General features: G+C 48.8%; 1 protein-coding gene and 1 long non-coding RNA gene across 2 annotated transcripts in view; both read right to left on the reverse strand.

The window, feature by feature from the left end:
* fat4 (FAT atypical cadherin 4) overlaps positions 1 to 7,834 on the reverse strand; it is a 98,223-nt gene extending 90,389 nt beyond the window's left edge. The window contains exon 1 of the mRNA XM_056600006.1: positions 2,116 to 7,834. Within this exon, the coding sequence (XP_056455981.1) occupies positions 2,116 to 7,218 (5,103 nt within the window). The 5' untranslated portion in view covers positions 7,219 to 7,834. The remainder of the gene's footprint in view (positions 1 to 2,115) is intronic.
* Positions 7,835 to 18,758: 10,924 nt separating this feature from the next.
* On the reverse strand, positions 18,759 to 20,084 carry LOC130391063 (uncharacterized). Its single transcript, XR_008896856.1, has 3 exons — positions 19,907 to 20,084; positions 19,547 to 19,782; positions 18,759 to 18,912 (listed from the first exon to the last, which is right to left on the reverse strand). It is a non-coding gene; the product is annotated as an uncharacterized LOC130391063 (long non-coding RNA).
* Between the last annotated feature and the right edge of the window lie 228 nt (positions 20,085 to 20,312).

Genomic DNA, 20,312 nt, shown 5'->3' on the forward strand with positions numbered 1-20,312 from the left:
AGAGAGAGAGAGAGAGAGAGAGAGAGGAGAGGAGGTGAGACAGGAAATGGGCGAGTAGGAGAGAGAAGCGGGAGGAGGAGGAGGGGAGAGAGGAGCAGAGGGGAGGATGTGGAGGATGTGAGAGAGTGAGAGGAGGAGGAGGTGAGAGAGTCAGATAGAGGAGGAGCAGGAGGAGGAGAACGAGGGGAGCGTTGGTGATGAGAAACAGGGATGGAGGTGGGGTGGGGGGGCCCCAGTGCCCCAACACGCTGGCCCCTGTGTACGGCCCTGGAGGTCAGCGGTGTTATTGGTTACAGCTGTGGTTTGGCTGCCGTGCCGACGACCTCTGAACTCCACAGAGGGTTGGCCTCTCTGGCTGCAGGAACCCTCTCCCTCCTGAGATCTAGGGTCTGCTTGCTCTCTCTCTCTCTCTCTCTCTCTCTCTCTCTCTCTCTCTCTCTCTCTCTCTCTCTCTCTCTCTCTCTCTCTCTCTCTCTCTCTCTCTCTCTCTCTCTCTCTCTCTCTCTCTCCTTTATGTGATGGTCTCTCTACCCTTCAATATTAAACATCCTGCAGTCAACTGCATACAATCACGGCATAGACAAAAAACAGTGCAGAGTTTTCAGCCGATGGAAAACTTTCCGATCTCACACACAACGGTATCCGAGTTGACACCACTACATCTCGGGCCCAGACAGCGGCATTACTGCCGCTCCATACAGACTCCCTGGACCCCAGGCCTGGACCCCAGGCCTGGGGTCCAGGCCCATGATGAAACCCAGTCTGAGCAGCAAGACTAGGAGCAGGGCTCTGCTGTTCTCTTATAAACCCAGTCTCGAGAAGGACAGATCAGCATCTCCACTTTAGAACATATGATACCACCGCCCAGCTGGACGGCGGTCTCAGAATGAGCGATGTCCAAACTGAATTACAGCTTCAACGGTTCCTGTGGTTGAAGAGACGTTCATAGCCACGGTCAAACGCAACAGATTTTTCTCCCCGTCATATCTTTCAATATTCCTCGTCATTCACACGAGATAACACAAACCACATCCAGCGCCTTGACGAAGCACAACCCTGCTCGGAAAACAACTCAATACGCAACTGTCAGTACACAAAGTCAGACCTAAGTATCATCCGGCCTGTAAACGCACGGCCCTCTTCAGTCTTTTAGCGCAGAATTTTCCAAAAACCCTGAAACAAAATCACATGTTGTTTCATTTAAGGGGTGTCTTAGCCTTAGCCACCAAACCGAGCCTTAGCATTCCACTGTTTAAACCTGACAGAAGTTAGCGCCCCCCCCCCCCCTCACCCCCCTACTCTCCCCCTCAGGGAGCGCGCTCGCCAAGTCTTCAATGAGGAGCATCCCATAATACTCTTTCAATGGACGGCTTAGGTTTCACTCTGGGAGATCTTCTCTTCACTCTCCCTTGCCCTCCACATCTTTCAGAGGGTCTTAGGAGGTCAGCTGATTTTAATGGTCACTGTGGAGCCGCAGACCACCCTGTCGTTGGAAAAGCCCCCGTGCGGTAGGGCCTGATGAGATACCAGCCAGACGTGATGCAGCATCAGAGCATATCAATAACGTTCCTTCGGCGGGCGACACTGAGGGAAGCAGCCACGGGTCTTAACCCCGCCTCGCGGGTCCATTGGTTTACAGGGTTTTAATAGTTGCAGCCCTTTTCCAGCCCTGATAAGACTGTTCCACATTATAAACGCAATGGGAACAGTTCATGTCCTCTCTGAAATAGCCTCAGTATGTGCGGAAGTTATATAATAAGTGCAAAGTTTCATGTTGTACTGGCCAGTATTGAGTATTGGAAGCAAAAAACAACAGAGTTTAAATGACAAAGAACAAGACCTTCTCTCTCGTATCCAAGAACGCTATGGTTGAACAGAGCCACCCACACAGCTGAAGAAACGCCATTAACGGCCCCGACGGGTGGATCTGTTTTAACTCTCCCACCGCAGGAGCTCCGACCCTCGCTCCCATGTCGGGGACTCGTGTGGTGAAAGAAAAGGCTTCAACACAAACACAAATGCTATGCCAAACAACAACAAACAAACAACAGCTCCAGCAAACACAGCAGGGGGGGGGGGGGGGGGGGGGGGAGTGTGTGTGGGGGGGCGACTCACCTCAGCACGCTGTGTCCTGGGCTGGCTGGCGTCCATCTCGATTGCGTACACATCCAGCAGGTAGAGGTCCGAGCCCTGCTCGCGGTCAAGCTCGGCCGCCGTCTGGATCACGCCACTCTGCCGGTCGATGCTGAACAGTCGGCCCACCGCCTTGCCGTGGCTGCGGACCGCCACGATGAAGAACTCCACCTTGGTGCCGGAACCCCTGGGGCTGGAGGCGTCCAGCGAGATGACGTTGGTGCCCGGCGGCTGGCCCTCCTTCAGGATGGTGATGTACTTGGGCTGGGAGAACACGGGCCCGTCCCCGCCCTGCAGGATGATGGTCAGCTCGGTGCGGGATGTCTTGCGCTCTGCCCCGTGGTCCGTGGCCGACACTGTGAGCGTGTACACCAGCCGGGACGGCAGCAGCTGGGACGCCAGCCGGATGTCCCCGCTGTAGCGGTCCATGATGAAGGTGTCAGCGTCCCCCCGCACCAGGTCGTACTCCACCTCCCCGTTCGACCCCTCGTCCGGGTCAAAGGCCACCACCGTAGTCAGGATCGACCCGATGACGATGTTGGGCTCGGCCACCAGGGCGTTCTGCGACACGAAGGCGGGGACGTTGTCGTTCAGGTCCGTTACCCAGATGGTGACGTTCTTCAGGGCGAAGCGCCGGAACTCGACGGGCACGGCCTGGTCCGTGGCCTTGATGGTGAGCTCAAACAGGTTGGAGAACTCCCTGTCGATGTCTCTGTTGGTGTAGATGAGCCCGGTGCCGGGGTTGATGCTGAAGTGCCCCCCGCGGGGCGTCTGCTGGACGATGGAGTACTCCAGCTGCCCGTTGATGTCCGCGTCCGTGTCGTGGGCCGTGATCGTCATGACCGAGGCGGAGATGGGGAGGTTCTCAGCGATGGATTTGAAAATGTCCCCCGGGGTGAAGACGGGGGGGTTATCGTTGAAGTCTCTCACGTGGATGACGACTGGGATGGAGGAGGAGCGAGCTGGCCGGCCGTTGTCTCTGGCCGTGATGTTGAGCTTGTAGAATGACTGCGTCTCAAAGTCCAGATTCTTCACCAGGAAGATGCTGCCGGTGTTGGCGCTGATGCTGAAGGTGCCGTGGTTGTTTGTGGCTGTGATGCTATACGTGATGTCTGCGTTCGGGCCCGAGTCGGCGTCGGTGGCGGTCACGGAGGCCACCAGCTCTCCGATCCTCATGTTCTCCAGAACGTCCACGGACAGGGAGGACTTGGGGAAGGCGGGGGAGTTGTCGTTCTCGTCCAGGATGCTCACGCTGAGCATACAGGAGGAGGACAAGGGAACCTTCCCCCCGTCGACCGCCAGGATCTTCAGAGAGTAGTGGGAGGTGGACTCATAGTCCAGTGCTCCAACCAGAGTGATCTGACCAGAGCCACTGTCAATCACAAACTGGCCCTCCTCGTTGCCCTCTGCGATGTGGTACCCCACAAGTCCGTTTTTGTTCTCGTCCACGTCGGAGGCCGAGACCCGGAGCACTTGGGTCATGTTCTGGGCTGACTCCGAGATGGAGGCCTGGTAAATGTCTTTGGTGAACTTTGGCGAGTTGTCGTTGATGTCTTGAATGTAAACTTGCACTTTTGCCTGGTCCCGGAGGGGCTTAGGGAGCCCCTGGTCTGACGAAATGACCGTGAAGCTGAACCCAGCGGCGCCTCTCTGTCGCATGAGGGACTCGCGGTCCAACTGCAGAGTGCTCGTCAACTCCCCGGTGATGGCGTTCAGCTCAAAGTTGGGTTGTGGCAGCTCGAATGTATATCTGATCTCACTGTTTGGGCCAAAGTCTTTATCCTGGGCACACACCCGCCCAGCCAGCGAGCCTCTGGGCTGCTCTTCCTCAAAGTGGAACACATAATTGGTACTGTTGAAGAGCGGTCGGTTGTCATTCACGTCGTCCAGGATGACGCTGACGTTGACACTAGCACTTAGAGGTTCAACGGCGCGGTCTTTCGCCACCAGCACCAAATTATATCTGTCTCGTAGCTCTCTGTCTAGCTCAGCTTTGATGTAGAGCTGGCCGTCGGGGAAGACACCAAACATATCACCTGTGTTGCCGTCCACGATGTCGTACACAATCTCGCCGTTCAGCCCCGAGTCCTTGTCCGTGGCGTCCACCTTGAAGAAGCGGCTGTTGACGGGCTCCGACTCCGGGATGACCACCTCGTACGACAGCTGGTCGAAGGTGGGGGAGTTGTCGTTGACGTCGTACACGCTGACGGTGAGGATGAGGCTGGAGGTGTGCCGGGGGACCCCCGTATCGGAGGCCATCACCTCCACCTGGTAGGAGCTGGTGGTGACCTCCAGCGGCCCCGACAGGGAGATGAGGCCGTGCTTCTCATGGATGTGGAACAGGCCCTTTGGGTTCTGCTTCAGGCTGTAGACCACCTGGCCGTTGGTTCCCTCATCTGGGTCGGAAGCCCGGGCCTGGAAGATGGCATGGCCCGTGCCCCAGTTCTCCACAGCGCTGACGTGCTCCACAGCATGCAGGAAGTGGGGGGCATTGTCGTTCAGGTCCTTCACGGTGATGTTGACCAGGGCCTCTCCGGTGACCTCCCCACCCCTGGCCACCACCTTCAGCTGGTAGAACCCCTGCTCCTCTCGGTCCACCTGGCTGGCCGCGGCTATCTGCCCGCTGCCGCCTATGGCGAAGACCCCCCGCTGGTCCCCGGAGGTGATCAGGTAGGTGATGTTGGTGTTGAGGTCCACCGTGGTGGCGGACACCGTCCCAATCACCGCTCCGATGCCCACGTTCTCGAACATGACGAAGCTGTAGCCCTTCTGGCTGAAGGTGGGGGGGTTGTCCTGCGTGTCTATCACCGTGACGGTCACGATAGCCTGGGTGTGGGACCTCAACCCCCCTCCATCCACCGCCGTCACCTGCAGCTGATAGGCCGTCTTCTCCTCTCGGTCCAGAGACACCAGCGTGCTCACTCGGCCCGTGTTGCTGTTGATGTGGAACTTGGCCGTGTCTCCGGCCGTGATGATGTACTTCACCGTGCCGTTCCGACCTAAGTCGAGGTCTGTGGCGAGAGCGGTGGTCACGTAGGAGCCCGGTGGCTCGTTCTCCTTCACATTGGCGAAATACTGCACGGGGTAGAACACGGGCCTGTTGTCGTTGATGTCCCTCAGCGTGACGTTGACCCTGCCCACCGAGTGGAGAGGGGGGCTGCCGCCGTCCGCCGCCCGCACCTGGAGCAGGTAGGAGCCCTGGTCCTCGCGGTCCAGCTCCGCCGCCGTGCTCAGTCTCCCCGTCGACGCCTCCAGGCGGAACAGCTCCTGCACAGCGGCCGGCGTCTCGGCGTCGAAGGTGAAGCACACGCTGCCGTTGGCGCCCAGGTCGTCGTCGGAAGCGGTCAGCAGCAGCAGCTCGCTGCCCGCGGGGGCGTGCTCCGCCAGGGTCACGTGGTACGACCTCTGTGCGAAGGTTGGCACCTGGTCGTTGACGTCGGTGATGTTCACCAGCAGCTGTGTGTAGGAGATCTTGGGCTGTAGCCCCTGGTCCTTGGCGCTGATGTTGAGCACAATGTGGGAGGCCTCCTCACGGTCCAGCGGCGCCGCGCTGGTCACCAGGCCGCTGTTCTCGCTGATGGAGAACCAGCCCCGGGCGTTCCCGGACACCAGCGAGTATCGCAGGTTGGCGTTCTGCCCGGAGTCGCCATCGGTGGCCGACACCCCTTTGATGTAGCTCCCCGTGGGGATGTCCTCACTGATGTCCACCCGATACTGGGCCTCCTGGAAGATGGGCGGGTGGTCGTTGATGTCGTTCACAAAGATCATCAGGCTGGCGAAGGAGGAGCGGGCCGTGGGGTGGCCGTTGTCCGACACCGACACGGTGAGGTTGTAGGAGGAGATCCGCTCCCGGTCCAGAACACTCGCCACTTTGATCAGACTCAGGTTAGGAACCGGAGAAGTGTGGACCTCAAAGTGTCGCTGCTCGTTGCCCCCCAGTATGGAAACTGAGATGTTCCCGTTGGCCATTGGCGAGTCGGAGTCCGACACGGTGAGCAACGCCACCACGGTGCCAATCTGGGCGTTCTCATCCACGGACGCAAACTTAGAGGTGGTGGGGAAGTATCTGAACTTGACCACTGGGTCGTTGTCATTCACGTCTTGGAGTTTAACGGTGGCCTCCGTCCTGCCAGACAGGGAGGGCACCCCGTTGTCTACAGCATGAACAGTCAAAGAATATTCTCTTTTGCTCTCAAAGTCCAGTGGCTCTTTAATGACAATAGTACCGGCTTTGGGGTCGATTTGAAAAGGCGTCCCGTCGTCCAGGAAGTATCTCACGTCAGCGTTAACTCCATCGTCCAGGTCTGAAGCTGTGATCTGAAGCACACTGGAGCCTACGGCAGCGTCCTCAAACACGCTGGTCTGATACTGCTCCTGGTTGAACACAGGGGGGTTGTCGTTTATATCCTGGATGGTCACGTTCACCTGGAGGTAGCCGAACCGCTTAGGGTCACCCTTGTCTTCCACCTCGATCAGGAGCTGGTAGATGGGTGTGACCTCTCTGTCCAGGCCTCCTGCTGAGACAAGGTGTAGGAAAGCCCCCTCGCCACTAGGGTTGACTGTAACATCCAGACGGAACCGCCTCTGCTCGTTGCCGTTCACTATCCGGTACGTGGTATGGTCCACCCCGTTGCTGCCGATGTCCGAGTCCGTGGCCGTGTCCAGGATGACCTGCCGGCCGCTGCTGGCGTCCTCTTTGAACGAGACCACGATGGACTCGTCCGGGAACACCGGGGAGTTATCGTTAATATCCAACACTAGGATCCGCACCTCAGTGGGGTAGGTGGGCTGGCTGGAGAGCACCACGACGTTGATGACATCACTTTGCAAAACTTCCCTGTCGATCACCCTGGAGGTGTAGATGGCCCCGGTGGAGCTGTTGATCGCAAACAGTCTGTGGGTCTCACTGAAGCGGTAGGTGAAGCCCGGCCGCGTCTCGATGGTCCCCACATGCGTCCGGACCGGCTGCTCCTCATGGACGCGGAACTCCTGGCGGACCTGGCTGGAGGCGGAGTACTGGGAAAGGGTCCATAATAGCAGTAAAACACCGTGAAACCGACCGAGAGCCCGACCTGTGAGTTCCATGGTTAATGAGCCCAGTCCACCTTTCTTCTCAGACAAAGTCCATGCCTATAATGCATCCACTCTCTGGACTCTGTAAACTACTAAAGCATGGTGTGTAAAAAGTGCGTATTATCCAACCCTGTGCGTAAATACTGCAAAGTATTCCCAAAGTCTCGCTTTAATATTCCTCTTTAGTCCTCATGAAGGCACCAAGGTCCCGGGACGGAAAGAAACAACAGTAGACGCCTTCAGTACTATCGATCCCAGTGCGCTTCTTCTCGGGGATAAGTTCCTGACCTTATTATAGTAACTCCTCTCCCGCAAAAAGCATCTTCCGATTCTCTCTACCTAAAACGTTATTCTACAAAATAAGAAGGAAGAAGGAATTAAATCCACTCCAGTCAGAAGTATGGCAGCGCGTTGCAGGACGCGCACAAAGTGGATCCAAAGTGCTCCAGGTTGATCTCCTCGCCGTCTGTATAACGGTGCATGTTGTACTCAGTTCCACTAAGTTAGAACAAAGCTGGAGTTAGTCAACTCCCTCCCATCCGCATTGTGATTGGATGAAGGCGGACTCCAGCCCGCCTCCTCCTCCCTTCCTCTCTGTCTCTCCCTCCTCCTCTCTCTCACTCCCTTCCCTCTCTCCCCAAAACCTCTCTCTCTCCTCCTCTTTCCTCTTCCCTCTCCCTCTATCCTTCTTCCTATCCTCCCTCGCTCACTTCCTCCCTTGCCCTAAAACTCTCTCCCCCCCCTCTCTCTCTCTCTCTCTCTCTCTCTCTCTCTCTCTCTCTCTCTCTCTCTCTCTCTCTCTCTCTCTCTCTAGCCTTTTTGCCTCTCCCTCCCTCTCTCACTTCCTCCCTGTCCCGTGGAGAGAGAGAGAGAGGTGACAGGGAGAGGAGCGGGCTTCAGCCTCTGCCCAGCCTGCTACAGCCAGGTGGGACAGGTAGATGTATGATCACCTAAAGTGTAGGTTATTATAAATGATCAAAACAATAACCTTAACCTGTTTGGGTCCTAGACAGATCACGGTCGTCAGGTGTGCGTCAGCCATTGGCAATTCATTGGATTGTTTGCATTGGAGTGAATAGGTAGGGTAAGTAGGTTAACACCAATTCAATTAATTGATGGTCAATGCAATGAATGGATGATAGTGAATGATGACTGCATTCCACCCTGGGTCTTGATCCCGTCTACCTTCACAAGGCTGGCATCAATTATATATGGCGGAATCCATGTATTATTTAGTCAAGTAAACAACAAAATAATCATTATTACTCGTAAAGTCAAACAGCCAATCTGATTCAAAGCCCCGAAGCAAAATAAAGAGTTCAGGACCCTCTTCTACAAATACTACAGGGAAGCAGCCCCATCTAGTGGCCTTTTAGTGTAGTGCCTATCTTTCTAAATCCATGCGTGGGCGATTATGATAATCATATGTCTGCTCAGTGGCGGTGGGTCAATAGAGGGTGCTAGGGCGCCGCCCCTTCCATGAAATATTCACTTGAATATATCTGCCAACTATTAATCAACTATTATCAATACGAAATAAATCAACAAAAATACCTAGCGTTTATCGTTTAATTGTGGGAGATACTTGTCACTGCCAGCAACCATTTAAATGCGTCTGAACGTCAATGATTTCTATAATGTCTCGCTGCAGCCTGTAGGACATGGACATCCAATGTCCATGTGCTGTCACGCGACGACAAGATGGCGGACGCGGTGCGACGGGTGAGACATGGGTGAGACTCTCGCTGTTTCCCAAAGTGAAGGCTGCAGCCTTGCTAGGACGCGTCCTTGCTAGTCGCGTCCTATGGAGATGAGAATAGAGTGCTTCCTAGCGTTTGTAACGTTCAGACTTTGGAATGACTTGGTAGTGTGGAAGCGCTTCCGCTTCCGCTTTTTAATACTGCGTGTCCGCTTGTAGACACATGTGCGCTTATGAATAAAACATGGCAGCAATCAAGCTGATCGATATATATTTGACTTTTGTCTGTTATGAATGCGGTCATGTCTCCTTCGCATGGAGCCTCTTTGGGGAAGACACAAAAGCTTTGTTGCGGTTGATCGAATCGTCTTTATTAAAAGGAAAATCCATTCAATTTTTTTAAAACTAAGTGAAATTGTCTGAGAACTTAATTCATGCATCACATTTACAGTAGGCCTACGGTTGATTACTATTATGAAGGGGGGAAAAGACAAAGAAAGATGATAAACATGTATTTATTTGGATATATTATTTAACTGATCTGATTCATTCATATATGCTACAATCTACCAGTGCTTTGAACACATAATATCATATAAAATACAATTATATACGTTCATTCAAAATTACAAACATTGCAAAAGATCGGCTGTGCATTAATTTTACATCATTGGATAGTGGCACTATCCCTTCCACCGGTAAACAAATGTTTGTGCGCCACCCTCAGGCGCACAAAAGCCTCCGTTTGCTGGGCTAACCCTAAAAAAACCGATTCAACACAAACAGGTATACATAAATAATGGAATCTTGTGAGCGAGTAAATTGACATTGGTGACAGTGGTGTTTAACACCAGCTACGTCCATGCAAAATATAGCAACGTATCAGAAAGTTTCAAAAACGTTTGAAAAGTGGCACAGGTCTTTAGGCTTGATTATTTGCATTAACATGATGAATCTATAAAAAGCAATAAGGCACAAAATATTTCTGAAAGCTAATATAACTTCACTTCATTTGAACGTGTACTGCTCAGGCATTTTCAAGAACCCGCCCAGTGAACGCAGAAGATTGTGGGTAGTTTTGGCTCGTCTAGGATTCAGCGATGCATCCTTGAAAAATCTCGGAATTCTCAAAAACAAAGGACGCAAAAATGGCGCGGCTTTCGAGTGTCCTCAACATTGGAACAGTGCTTGTCGGCGTTCTATGACGTAGCGTCCTTAAAAGGGCGGCCGTTGAGCATGCTTCCTTGACATTGGGAAACAGCCCATAGACATCTTGGCTGTTTGTTGAGGACACTGTCCACAATCGAAAGCCGCGCCATTTTTGCGTCCTTTGTTTTTGAGAATTCCGAGATTTTTCAATACATGTTTATCATCTCTTTCTTTGTCTTTCCCCCCCCTGCATAATAGTAATCAAACGTACTGTAAATGTGATGCATGAATTAAGTTCTCAGACAATTTCAGTTAGTTTAATAAAAATTGAATGGATATTCCTTTTAATAAAGACGATTCTATCAACCGCAACAAAGCTTTTGTGACTTCCCCAAAGAGGCTCCATGCGAAGGAGACATGACCGCATTCATAACAGACAAAAGTCAAATAAATATCGATCAGCTTGATTGCTGCCATGTTTTATTCATAAGCGCACATGTGTTTACAAGCGGACACGCAGTATTAAAAAGCGGAAGCGGAAGCGCTTCCACACTACCAAGTCGTTCCAAAGTCTGAACGTTACAAACGCTAGGAAGCACTCGAGCTAGCACTCTAGTCTCATCTCCATAGGACGCGACTAGCAAGGACGCGTCCTAGCAAGGCTGAAGACTTCACTTTGGGAAACAGCCCTTATATGATAGACGGAGCATCGAATGCTACCGCCTACTGGCGCTGACGGGACGCGGGGCCGCCATCTTGGAGTGGTCATCCGCTCCACTCAGTGTAATCCGTTTGGCTGGAGCAATGAACTGTCAGCGCATTTAATTAATCATACCTCACTGAATACCACTGATTTTCATGCATTTTTTTGTCATACGTGTAGCTATGATAAAGGCCACATGGTTTGGCGTGTTTTATTATTCAATACCAATTATACCAATAGTATGGTAATGTTAAATCTTGCTTGTGAAAAGTAATCCCCCGATTCCTATTGTGGATGGTCCGCCGATTTGAGCAGGAATACGCTGAACAACAGCCCGGCATCCTGTTTCTGCTGCTGTTGCTGCTCCCGGTTGACCACTCCAAGATGGCGGCCGTATTTCTCTCGTCCCAGCAGCCAATGCTCCGTCTATCTATAAGGGCCGTTTCTCAATTCGCGTACTTGTGCGTGCTCGTGTGCTCGTGGACTCGTGAAACGTCATCAGTCGTTGCCCGAGCACTGTTCCAATTCGAAGCACGCATCAAGCGAGTGCTGTCGTAAAACCCGGAAGTGTTCTTGATGCGTGCTCGATCTCGCCGTTTCACCAAGCATGCATCGGAGGTGGCTCGTGTGTGCTTGCAATCGCTATAAATCCCAGGATGCATTTCGCACTCGCAGCAGTACGATGGCGGACAATATGGAGAAGACGCACAACTGTAGGTTAAGTTACTCTTAACTTATATATATATTTATATAATATAATAATAATAATAATATAAGATAATATATAAATATATATAAAGTTGTGTGTGTATAGCTTATACGCATGACAGGACACGCATATCTTTTCAATTTTTATTCATTCAGAATATTTACATACTATTTGAAAATGAAAGAGGCTGGGATTTTGTTTTATATAATTTGTTTATATTGTTCAGTAGTATATGCCTAAATGAGGCCGTAGCACAGTTAACGGACGAGCAGAGGTGGTGACGTCATCGAGTCCGCTGCTCTTCCAATCGCAGGCACGTACTCGCGTGCTCCCAAGTATGTGCTTGAAGTACAGACTTGCCAAGTACGTGCTTGCAAGTCATCGAGTCCGTAGTACGCGTGCTAGGAATTGAGAAACGGCCAAGATGTCTATGGGTGAAACGGCGAGATCGAGCACGCATCAAGGACACTTCCGGGTTTTACGACAGTACTCGCTTGATGCGTGCTTCGAATTGGAACAGTGCTCGGGCAACGACTGATGACGTTTCACGAGTCCACGAGCACACGAGCACGCACAAGTACGCGAATTGAGAAACGGCCGAAGTACGGACTTGCCAAGTACGTACTTGCAAGTCATCGAGTCCGTAGTACGCGTGCTAGGAATTGAGAAACGGCCATATTGTCCGCCATCGTACTGCTGCGAGTGCGAAATGCATCCTGGGATTTATAGGGGTTGCAAGTACACACGAGCCACCTCCGATGCATGCTCGTGAAACGGCGAGATCGAGCACGCATCAAGAACATCAAGAGCACGCATCAAGAACACAAGAGCAGTTAGTGTACTTCCTTTAAGTGTACTCATGGAAGTACGGGTATTGGAACACAGCCACGGCCTACATTTCTTTCTACTTCCGATACATTTTTGTGGGAGCCAATCACCAAGCTGACTTTCCCCCTTGGCACCCTATTGGCTGGTACGTCACAATGACGACAGGGAAGCGACGGCAAGCAGCCAATCCCGTACAGAGTCAGTTGAACTATGCCCGTTGATCACGCCTCTTGTGCTGAAGAAAATGACGTCAGCTTCCCCAGACCAACGTGCAATAATACAATTTACTGGCAGACTACAGTTGTGCCACATTAAAGGCCCACTATGCAACTTCGGGCATTTCTTCGCAGTTTTCTTGGTTTGGCACGCACATTTCTCTACACAGCGCCCCCTACAGCTTCGTAGTAGATATTTTACAACACTGTCGTAACAGCTTGTTGACGACCCTTCCCCATGCACTTCTACGCGAGCCATGTGCATTTGTTTTCAAAGAAGCCGGCGAATGCGTGGAGCCATGTCCGAAGTAGATGTTCATAAAGTGTAGGCAAGGTTATGTATTTTTAAAATGGTGTATTTGTAGGGGCATTCGTGGCATACTGGTGAAGGAGTTGGACTGGTAACTGGAGGGTGGCCAGTTCGAATCCTGAGAAAATCCACGGATGAGGTGCCCTTGAGCAAGGCATCTGAAACCCCCACCTGCTCCCCGGGCGCTGCACCTCTGTGTGCGTATGTGTTCACCGGCTACCCGGATGGGTCAAAAGCAGAGAAAGAATTTCCCCCTAAAAAGGGATGAATAAAGGACTTAACTTAACTTGTATTGCAATAAACATAAATCCATCCTTTTTTATGGTTGACGGGGAGAATTGATATCCTAGATTATAATTGTTTTATCTTAGGTTGAACAGAACAATCAGTGTAAGAGTGTTGGCCAACATAATAATCTAAATAAACAAGAACCTGGATTCGGGGATTCAGTCTATCTGGGGGACGAGACAGACGAACAGCAAAACACCCATGGAAACAAAGGTGTTTATATGGTTGCAAGCTAGAAACATACAGGGCTCACAACAAAACGGTCGAGAAAACAATTTTTACAGGGCTCACAACAAAATGGTTGAGCAAACACATTTGTACAGAGACTATCAACATCAAGAATACCACAAAGACAAAGTTCACCCACGGGTACTTTCAATTTCAAAAGCAACACGGCAAAGTCGGCGTCTGATTTGCAGTCTTCTTTTTCTTTCAGTTCACGCTATTCCTGAAAAGCTTGCCCAACGATTACTCGTGTCTGGCCTCTCTGTCGGTCAGTCTCCCTTTTCTCTTCTGTTCCTCCGACATTGGATTTCTCTGCCTCTTTTTAGTCGGCTGATCTATGATGCATGTAACAATCCCTTATTTACTTGTGTTTATATCGAGCCGGTTCCGTGTTTGGGGGTCTGTGCCGTAAAGCAATTCGTTACTTTGCGAGACCCGAGACTCCCGCGAGAGTGGGCGGCGGGTCGCCGGCAGAAACATATTCCTTTTCTCTGCCAAGATGCGCAAGGGGGAGTCGAAACAACGAACAATCGAACAAAAATGTATAATAGAACCATCGCAATGACTCTATATTATAGTTATATTAAGGTAAAAGCGGCAAGGATGAGAGTTATATTAAGGTAAATCAAGCCAAAAAAGTTGCATAGTTCCCCTTTCACTCGTGTCTGATCTCTTTTCTGGTCCATTCTTATTTTGTTCCACCGACAGTCGCCTCTTGGGTCCCTTATCAGTCGATTGATCCATGATGAATGCAACAATTGCCTCGCAACTGGATGTTTATATCCAGCCGGTGCCATGTTTGGGTGTGTGTCTGTGCCGTAAAGCATTTTCGAAACTACAATCTGACTACATTTTCGAGGCGCGATTGGATACTTCCGCTGCGTCACATCCGGAGTGTGTCGGTCCGAACAGAGCAAGTTGCATATGCGCTTTTTCCTTGGAGAGGTGACATGGGGCAATGACACACCCACCAAACGACCCAGAAATGGAATGCAGAACCATCAGAATAACTCTCAACCAGCATAATTAATTTAATTTTGGCTAAAAAAGTTGCATAGTAGGCCTTTAAAGGGAAACCAGGGCGAAATATCTGTCCTTGCATTCTCTGACCACTAGATGTCGTTGTTGCACAGCTGTTTCGCTCAGTGACTGCCAAAGCATATTTATTTATTATTAGGTATTTTATGTACATCAAATCAAATCATTACAATAACTTATGTTATTTATCTGACTATAATGATTTAACGTTTTTATAACATGGCTATTTAAGCTTCAGAGGCTGTGACTACTGTAGGCCTTGGCCTACTGAAAACCCCCTCTGTCCAGGTTCCTACCATGGGGACCCTGACCCAGGTCTGAACCAGGTCTGAACCCCCTACTGTATCAGGCCTTCCCACTACCACCCCATGCCCAAAGCCTTTGAAGCGACTTTCGTAACTGGAAGACCTTTTATCGGGCAAATTGCTTGCCTTGTTCGGCCCGGTTGTGTTTCAACTTAACAAAATGAGGGAGATTAGAACACAGAGATGGATTCTGGTCCACCTTTGAAAATAATATGGAACTTTAAACCTGTCTGACAGGGAGAGAGGCAGGGAGGGAGGGTGCCAGGAAAGGAGGAGGAGAGAGATTGAGGGGAAGGAAGTGAGTAAGAGAGAGAAGGAGAGCCAGACGGCTAAAGAGAGAGAGAGGAGGGGAGAGATTGAGGGTAAGGGAGGAATTGAGAGAGGGAGAATAGGAAGAAGGTTAGAGAGAGAGGGAAGGGAAGAGAGAGAGAGGAGGAGAGAGAGAGAGGAGGAGAGAGAGAGTGATAGGTTTGGTGGAGGGAGAGGAAGGGAGGGGGTAAGTGAGAGAGGGGGAGAGAGGGAAGGTTAAAGAAAGAGGGAGAGATGGAGAGGAAAAGAAGGAGACGGCGAATGAGGGAGGGCGAGAAGGAGAGAGAGACTACCTTCAAACGTTTTGCGCCATGCCAGTGTAGGAATACGTTTTCTACGCCTGTCCTTAAAGAGGCAGAGAGCGAGGGAGGCATGGACAAACTGCCAGGAGCAGCGTGGGTCATCAACACCTGGGTCCCCTGAGGTGGAGGTGGCAAAAAGCAAAACAATTTATAGAAAAATATTAGATAGACATTTGGTGGCAGTGTATCGATTCTCGTATCGCACAATGCGAGAATCCGTGCAGAACGGATTCAGAACAGATTAACTGACGTGTGTCCCCGGCCCCCTAGTTTGTAGCTCAGCCAAGCATACCCAGACAGCAAAAGAGCGTTGAATCAACGGTGAATCAACCTCCGCATTTTCAACCAAAACATGTTGAATCAGCGTTGAGACCGGGCGTCGATTCAACGTCAGTTTGCTCATACTGTCCACCGTCGATTCAACGTTGAATGGGAGGCGAACGACGACGGCGCGTCGATCCCTTTTCAACCTTTATTCAACGATTATGGTCGAATTTTGGTCGATTCAACGGCAGTTTGCTCATACTGTTCCAGGTCGATTCAACGTTGAATGGAAGGCGGCCGACGATGGCACGTCAATCCCTTTTCAACCTTTATTCAACTAATGATTATGGTCGAATATTGTGGTCGATGTTGGTTCTTCACTCACTGATTTATTTAAAGGACATCATGATATGACTCTACAATTAAATTAGGATTTTAAGGCTACTGAATCTCCTTCAAGGTTCTAATGAATATATGAATACACAGAACATAGGCTATTGTTGTCAAACATATTGTAGCGGCGGCCAAGAAACGCACAGTCAGGCTTTATTTAACTGTAGTTCTGCGCCCCGTACACCCCTCGACGCAGACTACTTTTATTAAAATCCTCTCACATAGAGCACCCAACAAACAAACATGACACAACAACGGTGGCGACAATAATGAACAACACAACGTGATAACCGAACACGAACAACCCAAACCCAATTAACCCTACTTATTCTAACGAATATAATTATTATTTACACACACACATTCATTCATGGTCGAGGATCCTGCGGCGCCTGAAAATAAATAGAGGAATATTAACATAAGCGGTATACAAAATGAGTCTAGCAATACGACTGAATGAGGTTTGTTTCAAACTACGCCATGCGCCCGTGACTTGCATTGTATGGAGCCAGTTTCCTGCCATAATTCAAACCTGAAAAGAAAAGTTTCAAAGGCTTGTAAGTCTGGGTTTGAAAACTCAACACCTTGTAAAAAAGGTTTTGCAACACTGAAAAAAGACATTATAACCTGAAAAAAATTCAACATGTTTTCAAAGTTCAAACAATATCCCCAGCGCATTTGCAGAGTTTCAAATCTGGCACTGTTCTAACAGTGTATTTCATTGTTTCCCGGTTTTGAAAACTTGTAAATGGGATTCTGCAAACAGGTGTTCATACATTGAGAAATAAGTTTTGAAAGGTTGAATATTTATTTTTAAAAACTTGCAGAGGTGTACGTTTACGCCATTGCAATGTATTTTTTCAGAAGTGGCTTCTCAGCACTGACTTTTCAGAGATTCGACCACACAGGCGCAAGCTTTGAGTCACGTGAATATTGGCAGTGTTCTGTTGCGCATTTGTTTTGAAACTCCTGACAGTCAAAAGTCTGAAGAAAAAAAAACGTTCCTGGGGGCGGGACCATTTAGCTCTAAACCTATTGGTTGCTCTCGGCTGACGTACATTCCAATCACATTTTTGTCATCGGCAGAGCACTGTCAATCACGCACAGGCGGTGAACGGCACATGTACATACTTCGTCCCTCCCCATGCGGGTGTTGGCGCGGATGGGGGAGTCTGGGCGGTGGACTGCGACGGTATGATAGTTGTCTGACCGCTTGGAATGTACTGACGTACATTCCAATCACATTCTTGTCATTGGCAGAGCATTGTCAATCACGCACAGGCCGGTGATCGGCACATGTGATTGGAATGTACGTCAGCCGAGAGCAACCAATAGGTTTAGAGCTAAATGGTCCCGCCCCCAGGAACGTTTTATTTTTCTTCAGACTGTCAGGAGTTTCAAAACGAATGCGCGACAGAACGCTGCCAATATTCACGTGACTCAAAGCTTGCGCCTGCATGGTCAAATCTCTGAAAAGTCAGTTCTGAAAAAAGACATTGCAATGGCGTAAACGTACACCTTTACATGTTTTTAACACCTGTTCCCATTTACAAGGTTTCAAAACCGGGAAACAATGAAATACACTGTTCGAACAGTGCCAGATTTGAAACTCTGCAAATGCGCTGGTGATATTGTTAGAACTTTGAAAATGTGTTGGTGAAAATGATGAAGATAAAATAGAACACAAAATCATGTTTACAGATGTTGAATGAATTTTAGTTTGAATTTATAAGCCTTTGAAACTTTTTTTTTCAGGTTGGAATTATGGCAGGAAACTGGCTCCATAGCATTGCGCTCTCGAAATGCATTTTGGGTCCGTCCGTTCAGACCTGTCCATCCATGGTTCAGAGTCGCACTCGCGACGCTCATCCGTCGAAGGACGCATGGTGTGTGGAACAAGCGTACATAGGCCTACCTGATCGCGTTCATTTGTTCGCCTCCCTCCACCTCCCTCTCTCTCCGGTGCATATTTAAGCCACTTCTTCAGTGTCCCTGAAAAAACAACATGGGTGGTCCCTGGCAGCTGTTTTTGGAGTGCAGCTGAAAGAAAGAAAGAAAGAAAGAAAGAAAGAAAGAAAGAAAGAAAGAAAGAAAGAAAGAAAGAAAGAAAGAAAGAAAGAAAGAAAGAAAGAAAGAAAGAAAGAAAGAAACCCGGTCAAGAATTACCAAAATTGCGACGGTAAGCTGTAACATGGCCATGGCCACCATGGCCATTTTTTGCATAGTGCACCAGGCAAAAAGTCAGCAATTTGTTTCCTAACCACAGACCCTTAACGCTGGTGCGCAGTGCAGTGGTTTCACCGTCCTCTCGGTCTCATTTTACTGCACTATGGGTTACCACATCGACTCCATCCCAGTTACTTCTTTGATTACAGAATGCATGCATGCAGGGTTAAATTGGTAGGCTACGGGCATGCATGCCCGTAGCCCGACATACCACGAGTAGCCAAGGCTAGCGGAGTAGCGCGTTGTTACATTCTTATGTGAATGTAGGCTTTCGGTGCAAGATAGCTAGATAGTAAAAGTAAAATAACGTCAAACTAAAGTGTTCTAGTGCTGACGGATGGTCCAAGAGTGCAGTGCAGAATATTGTCAGTGTTAAAAGCATTGCTGCATCTGGACACAAAACTGAGATCGCATAGTAGCCTATAAATTGACTTTTTCTGATTTTACATGAAATAAGCATAGCTCAGAAGACTACCCATAGTGCATATTAAAAAATCGACTTGCTGTTTTAAAAGCATTTATTTTAATCAGTGGTATCTGTGTCTAATGCTTGTGTGGTGTGACTGAGTTTTGACAAACATACCAAACAGTACATCACTAAGGACAGTGCTTTTAAAGGCTTCCTTGAAGCCTTTCCCTGCCCAGTTGAAGCGACACGCCAGGTTATTGGTTAGGCCACTCTGCAACATCCTTCTTACGGCCTCTTCTGCAGTGTGCCCTCCAATTAGACTGAATGTTAAGATCTGACAAGACATAATAAACCAACAAACAAGTGAAACATTGATAATTATAACATGTATAATTACAATATCTCCCAAAAGTGAATAGGCCTACACCCCTCCCATTTTTGCAAATATTTTATTGTTTCTTTTCATAGGATAACCCTTGGCATGAAACTTTATTATAAGTTAAACTAGTCATTATACATATTGTAGAGAACTATAGATTTATTGTCCTCAGAATATGACTAAAAACACATCCATTAACAACTAAACAGCTGGCCACATAACTGAGTACACTTAATTATGAACATGACCATTGCGCCCATAGTGACAATAAATCTATCGTAATCTACAAACTCTACACTGACTTCTTTAAGTTACATCAAAGTTTCATGTATATGGAGTTATCCCATGAGAAGATACATTAAAACATTTGAAAAAATGGCATAGGGTTTTGTGAGATACTGTATGTACCAATTTAGGTTAGGTGAACTCCTCACTGTTTCACATAATGAGTAATGCGTTAATTTTGTTTTGAAAGATACTTCCTACAAATACTGAGTGATGTAGTGGATGGCTGGAAAGAAGAGGTATGGTTTTATTAATTTACACATATACTTTGACTAGCTTTTGGGTAGTGCAGATTTGTACCTACCATCTTTTGTTTTTCGCAGGGGGTTTCTCTCATAACAGCCTCTGCTAATTGAAACTCCTCCATTGTCCCCAGAGGCAGCTTGATGGACGAAGCGGCAGCTTCTGGTGCTACCGGCCTCACCATCTCTCTCCTAAGCGCCCTCACTTCACTCCCCAGGTTGGTAATTTCCGCTTTCATCAATTTATTTTCTTCCAGCACTTTGGAAAGCAGCTCCACGACTTTAGATATTCCCATATCTGTTCATGTAAGTTACTTATTAGAAATGTTTTCTGGGGTTTGGTGTACTTTCCCATTTCATCTTAATTACAATGTGTATGATAATGATAAACAATGGTTAGAATGTTTGTCTCCTCGACTTACCATGCAATAGCTGGTGGCTTGGTTGGACTGTATCTATATTCAAAAGTCATTGATTAGTGTCAAGTGCCAATGATTATATATTTTTTTCAAAGTAGTGTATTTAAGGAAGAGTTTGTAAGATTTACCTTGTAAGAAATTAATATAAATACATGTTCAATCAATACATGTTGAAATTAGGTGTTCTACTGACGCCAACACTTACCTAGATGTAGCTCAAGTCTCTGGCTGCCATTTGATTGAGCTGGATTAAAAAAAAAAAATCATGTAATTGTGTGTAAGTTAAAATATTTTAAGTTTTACTTGTTCAACCATCAGTTCGCCTGATATCGAGGAAGTTTGGCTTGGTCCTGGGATGCCAACAACAGAGGTGTGTGTGTGTGTGTGTGTGTGTGTGTGTGTGTGTGTG

This window comes from Gadus chalcogrammus, chromosome 10, assembly GCF_026213295.1.
Source record: "Gadus chalcogrammus isolate NIFS_2021 chromosome 10, NIFS_Gcha_1.0, whole genome shotgun sequence".
NCBI classification, from domain to species: Eukaryota; Metazoa; Chordata; class Actinopteri; order Gadiformes; family Gadidae; genus Gadus; species Gadus chalcogrammus.